Source organism: Cheilinus undulatus, linkage group 2 (genome assembly GCF_018320785.1).
Source record: "Cheilinus undulatus linkage group 2, ASM1832078v1, whole genome shotgun sequence".
NCBI classification, from domain to species: Eukaryota; Metazoa; Chordata; class Actinopteri; order Labriformes; family Labridae; genus Cheilinus; species Cheilinus undulatus.
Genome location: NC_054866.1, coordinates 8,882,904 through 8,888,903, shown reverse-complemented (window position 1 = coordinate 8,888,903; position 6,000 = coordinate 8,882,904). Strand labels below are relative to the sequence as shown.

At 38.4% G+C, this 6,000-nt stretch overlaps 1 protein-coding gene across 7 annotated transcripts in view; it reads left to right on the top strand.

Annotated features, from left to right (window-relative positions):
- Positions 1–6,000, top strand: part of LOC121520744 (von Willebrand factor A domain-containing protein 5A-like) — a 38,536-nt gene continuing 32,536 nt past the window's right edge. For 2 of the 7 annotated variants that reach the window (XM_041804400.1, XM_041804392.1), the window contains exons 1-7: positions 3–304; positions 536–632; positions 2,616–2,700; positions 3,489–3,691; positions 3,785–4,007; positions 5,550–5,725; positions 5,820–5,934. In XM_041804400.1, the coding sequence (XP_041660334.1) occupies positions 2,655–2,700; positions 3,489–3,691; positions 3,785–4,007; positions 5,550–5,725; positions 5,820–5,934 (763 nt within the window). In that variant the 5' untranslated portion in view covers positions 3–304; positions 536–632; positions 2,616–2,654. Of the gene's footprint in view, positions 305–535; positions 633–2,615; positions 2,701–3,488; positions 3,692–3,784; positions 4,008–5,549; positions 5,726–5,819; positions 5,935–6,000 lie in introns of all 7 variants that reach the window. The other 5 variants (XM_041804359.1, XM_041804384.1, XM_041804354.1 and 2 more) reach the window with 5 other exon arrangements.

Here is a 6,000-nt window from a genome sequence, read left to right as displayed (position 1 = left end):
ACTTAAGGGGAATATTTCTGGACTTTTCGAATGTGAGCTAATGAACGATTTGGCAAGCTACGACCACTTCCGGTTAAAGGTGGTACCGTCAGTTAAAAGCCATACAGTCATGCAGAGTTTGTTGGGGATTGGGGAACTTGTGGGTCGATAATCTTCAGAAAGAAAACACGACAAACAGCCGGAAAATCCCTCTTCACTGCCGTGTGACCAGAGGGCGTGGCTTGAGATTGACGTGTAGGCTGAATCCTTCCGTGTCTGACATCTTCTGGACTCTGTTGTGCAGGACAGTTTTCCTCCACTAAAGGTAGGTTGGCATGTAGTTTAATTACTGAACTGTTCAGCTGAAACAGGCGGATCTCTATGAGGATCTATCAGAGCACGAAGGGTCTCATTATTTGAGAAGGTTGCTCATTTTGCGCAAGTTTATTTTAGGCTGTTATTATTTTTATTAACCATCTTACTGGTGATTGTATGATAACAGGGTAGTAAATGTATCTTACAGGGTGATGCTGAATGAAGTATGTATTTATTTCAGGAGATTGTTGTCCTCACTGATCAACAAGTGCCCAGTCTCTCTCCTATCTGCTCAGTGTGACGCACTCTGCACAGACACACTCCCATCACTGTCTCCGGTAAATCCTCTCATTGTTTCCTCCTGTTTCTCCCGTTAAAAATGAACTTCTGCCTGATTATAAACGTTAAAAACCAGTTAAAGGTCCGAACTGACTATTTATTGTGTTGATAAACTTCCTCGCGCAGGCCACCTGCTGTAAAGGTGTGGATGAATATGGCGACGTATTTTTTTTACACTGATTTGATAAAGACACTGTTTCTAAAGTGACTTACAACAACAGATAGGCCTACAAGCTCACTGAAGGGTTTGAGACAGTTAAAAAGAATAGATTTTACAAAGTGGGATTAGTAAGATTAAAAAAAATTATCCATCTATTACAGCGATTAACATTTTCTTTAATAACTAGCAGGAAAATTCAAAGTTTAACTTAATTATTGCAACAAACAGTTTATCTCAAAGGTGTTTATATGTTATACTGACTTAGTTTGAACTCAAAATAACTTTTTCCCCATTTTTTAAAATATTTTGATTTTGATTTAGAAAAACAAATAAACAAGGAAAGTAGGATTTTTGGTAACTTCTCTAAAAAATTAACAATGTTTGCATGATCTGTGGAACGTAACATCTTTGCTGCAAATAACAGTAGTAAACTCAAATTTTGACACATATTCAGGTTAAATAGTACACTTTCTCTGACTCTATCAGTAGGTGAGACATTTAACCCACTCTGTTCAGTGGTGTGTGAATGTGTATGGATGTGTTCAAACTGGTTTAGTTTTTATTAAATAGAAATAACAAAAATCAAACACAGAATTAATGACTTCATTTCAAACATTTCCTTAGAACATTTTTAACTACTGTCAAAATAAGACACCATTTCCTAGAAGCCATTTCTCTAAATGTATTGACACTGTATATTTTGTTATGGTAAAAAATATAGAATAATGACAAGACAAGCAATGTAAATATTTGAATATGTTCAAATACACTTAACCCATTAAAGCCTGAAAACTTAAATTGTACTCAGAAAATTCTCATTTTTTGGAACTGAAATGTTTTTTTTAACTTTCTACATGTAGTATCTGTGCAGCTGTGTTGCCCTTTTGGTATCATCTTTTTTTTTTGCCGTATGGAGTTGGCACATCTACTAGCTACAATACGGTAGTTGAACTCTCAGCCTTCAGTGATTGTTGTTAGAGAGACTCACAGCCTGCCAGTTGTTCTACCCTCTTCTAGGTGTGGGAATCTTTAGGCACCTCATGATTCGGTTCGATTACGATTCAGTTTGATTATGATTCATAGGGCTACGATTCGGATCCTAATCGATTATTGATGCATTCTGATGCACTTGTGTTTTATTTTGACATTTCTGTTGTTCTCACTGTGTCAAACATAATGAAGACATTACATTTGTGTTTAAAAAAAGAAATGAATTTATTTTCCATGATTCTCTAACGCACTGATCATCAACTGACAGCTCAGGGACCATATCAGGCCCCCCAAAGCTTCCTGTCTGGTCCCCAGAAGATCATTAAATTCAGAAAAGGAGGAAACAAAGCAAATGTTGTGGTGTTAAGAGTATCTTTTGGCTTGAAATTTCTGCAGCTGTTAAATCCACCCCAAAAAAAATTAACACTGAAATAGTTTTAGAATGGCTTAACATTTGATCTGTTTATCCAGGAATTTACTTGTCAAGTATTATTAGTGAATATTAAAAAAATGTGTAAAGACTGGCAGAAATGTTGGAAAAATGGCCAGATAAAGTGGTGAAAAGGGGTTAGAGAGAGGCAAAAATGTGTCAAAATGGGTTGTGGAGTGGCACAAAGGGACAACAACTTGTGGGAAAAGTGATGAACAGAGGTTTAAATGTGGCTAAAATTGTGAAAAAAGGGGCAGAAAGAATCTAAATTGGGTTAAAAGTGGCAAAAATGTTGAAAAAAGTCAACAACAATGTTGCTACACAATGTACAGTGGCTACATTGCTTTAAATTATCCACATCCCAAAGTTCATATTTTAACTTCTGCTTTTGTCTTTCAACAGCAGTAGCTGCTTTGACGGTGTAAACTGATACCAGGAACCATGGTGAACTGTCGCTGTGGGCTGCTGACTTTAAAACAAGAACCAGGTAGAGCACTTAGAAGTCATTTCTAACGTGTGTTATGTTGATCTGAACACAAGATGTTGATTTCACTATTTCTACAAGGTTCACTTTTTATTCCAGAGATAATTTCATAATTTCATAAATTCTACATGAACATTTCATGTACAATTTATCAGACTCTGTGTGCTTTTTGTTTGTAAAAGAACATTAAAATATCAACAGTAAATATGACAAACTTTCAAATGTGCATCAACAAAGATACTCTGTTAACTAGTCTGTCAAAATAATGCAATACTGTTTTAATACTACAAGCTGTTATTGAGTTCAACCTGGGGTGACATATACGGCTCAATATTACAATTGCAATTTGATATACAATCATTTTTAGGTTCTCATCTTATATATTTCTCAATAAAGACAAGAAATAAATTATTTCAAATTATAACCCAAACAATGTCAGATATATACCAGGCCAAAACGATTTAAAACAAATCTAATTACAATTATTTTGACTCATATTGCAAATGTGATATCAATCTCTATATTAAAAAGGATGATCATTTTTATGTCGGTCTCATTTTAAATCAGAAAACCTGTTTATTAGTAAAACAGGGATTCTCATTCTAAAAAAGAACTTGGATGTTTGAATAATGTACATAAAATGTGCTGCTTTATCATATAAGGTTATTAACAATCAGCTTCAGATCATATCTCATCACTGATTCATACCAGAAAGAATAATTAAACTGTTTTTAAACTTTTTAAAGCATTGAAGTCCTCACTGTTCTTGCTCATTGTGTTTTCTTGGTCAGTTCCTCTGAAGAGCGTGGAGGTGGAGGTGGAGGTTCGAGACCATGTGGCTACAGTGGTCTCCACTCTGAACTATGAGAACCAAGAGGACAATCCACTAGAGGCTGTTTTTGTTTTCCCTCTGCCTGGAGATGCTGCTGTCTGTCATTTCAGCGCTAAGATTGGACAAACAGAGATTGTAGCTGAGGTGAAGGAGAAGCAGAAGGTGAGTTACACAGTCAGGATTTAGCAGATAAAGTGGAACGTAGAGAATAAGAGCGTGATGACAATAAACACGCATGTGTAATCCTTCTTCCAGGCTCGTGAGGAGTATGATGATGCTTTGAGCTCCGGCCAGCAAGCCTTTCTACTGGAGGAGAGTGAGCAGAGTCCAGATATATTCTCTCTGAGTGTTGGCTGTCTTCCTCCAAAAGAGAGTGCCTCAATCAGACTGGAGTATGTCACTGAGCTAGCTGTTCAGGCTGACGATGGGCTGAGGTTTTGTCTTCCTGCTGTGCTCAACCCACGCTACCAACCTCAAGGTAAGAAAGCAGCAAACACATTTGTCAGGATGTTTTTGGCTGAGGTCAGCCCTGCAGATGGCTCTGTCTGTGTCTGACTGAGTGACTGAGTGATGCTTCTTTCAGAGCCATACCATACAGAGTTGGGTTTGCTTGTACTGGAAGCTGTTGCTAATGGCTGCCTCCACTGCTCTAAATACCTCAGATATAGCTTTAGCATTGAGTCTGTTTTACTAGAACTGAGACACATTTCTGTATGAAATAAAGAATAAAAACAACCTTGTAAGCTTTACATGTTGGGAAAGATGTTTTCACTCTTCTGCTGACCTCCTTCTGCATGACTATGTGATAGCTAAGAGGAAATGTGTTTCTTGTGTGAATGCTTGTATACAATGGCTGCTAGTAGAACGATTAGCTCTGAAATAGCCACAGCAGCACTTTTGTAAAAACCGGACCTTTCTTTAGCAAAACAAGCAAAGAGAGCAACACTGAAAGCTTTCCGTGACAGAAACAAAGGTTTCGCTCTACTCCTGGTCTGTTTCGGCATGCCTTTCCAATCATGACGGTGGGCTTGTCAAGTATATCCAGGGCCTGCTGCCACGATAGCTGTTAGCATGGATGTCACTGTAGGACCACTGTAGTTTACCAGAAACTGGACCACTTTTCTTGTTCAAACCAGAGCAGAGAGCCACACTGAAAGCTTGTCTTGGCAGAGAAGAGGTTTTGTGTGTCTCTTATACTGATGTGCCCCCTTCTCACACAAAACAGCATAGAATAAAGGGAGGATATTTTCTCCTCACCTTTCTCACTGTGAAGTCTTAGCCAGTCAGGTAGGGTTGTGGGTGAAACACATGCAGAGGAACAGACTTTTTAATTCATTAATTATATCGGTGATTGGTGGAATAAAACGCTGATGCAGATAATCGACAAAATGGCAAATATAAGCGCAGATCATTTGTAAGACTGGTCAACCCCTTGTACAAGTGACATTTCTTTCATCTGATTAAAACACAAATTTTGACTGTGTTAAGTCAACTAGGCTAAAGGTAAAAAACAGAAGTGTGGCTAACAGTGCTAGCATCATTGGCCTTCAAACCGCTTTGCACATTTACATCTACATTTCCGTGTTGAATATCATCACTTATTTCTTTTATTATAAGCGAGTTTAGATTGACATAGCATACGAACAATTTTATGTCCAATTTCTAGATCAAACGTGTTACATTCAGACTATTCTTTTTGATGTTATTAGTGCTTTACATTCAATGGTGTTGGCACCAGGTTTGAAAGGATTATGGTAGCAAGGCTCTAATGATTAACTGGAGCTACAGTGGCTGCCAGTGTCAGATGGCTATGATACGGTTTAGACTGAGCATTGTGGGCCTGAACTAATAAAAAAGTATGAAGACTTACTTCAACTGACGAGTGAATCTGGTGTCGACCCATGAGATGAAGCACATCTGTGCCAAAGCTCTGCTATTAAAGCTGCAAATTTGACTTTGAGTTCTTTTTCTTGTTTGAATGTGACCAGTATTTAACTTGAACATTTCTGGACTGCTAAAGGAAGTGGCGATCAAGGAGGCAGCAACATCCAAATGACGTCGATTCCAGCCTCTAAGGTGCCCTACAGTCTGTCTTTCTGTGCCCGCGTGTCGTCTCCTCGTCCCGTGGTCAAAATCGAGTCCAACTGTTCCCTCGATCCTCTTCAGTATCTGAACACAGAGCAAACCCAAGCCACGGTAGCTACAACACCAATGTGTCTGTGATTGTTGCTAATGCTGAGAACAAGAGTTATTGTTAGTTCATGTTTCTAAATGTGTTTTTGATCTTCAGACCAAGCTGGCTGCTGGACACAAGTTTGACAGAGATGTTGAAGTGCTGATTTATTACAAAGATGCCCACCAGCCCACTGCTGTGGTGGAGGCTGGAGAGGCCTCTGCCAAACCTGGTGAGTGCATCAGTGAAGCTCCTATTTTACATTTTCAAAGTCTACCATCCTAATCCTCCATCAGAA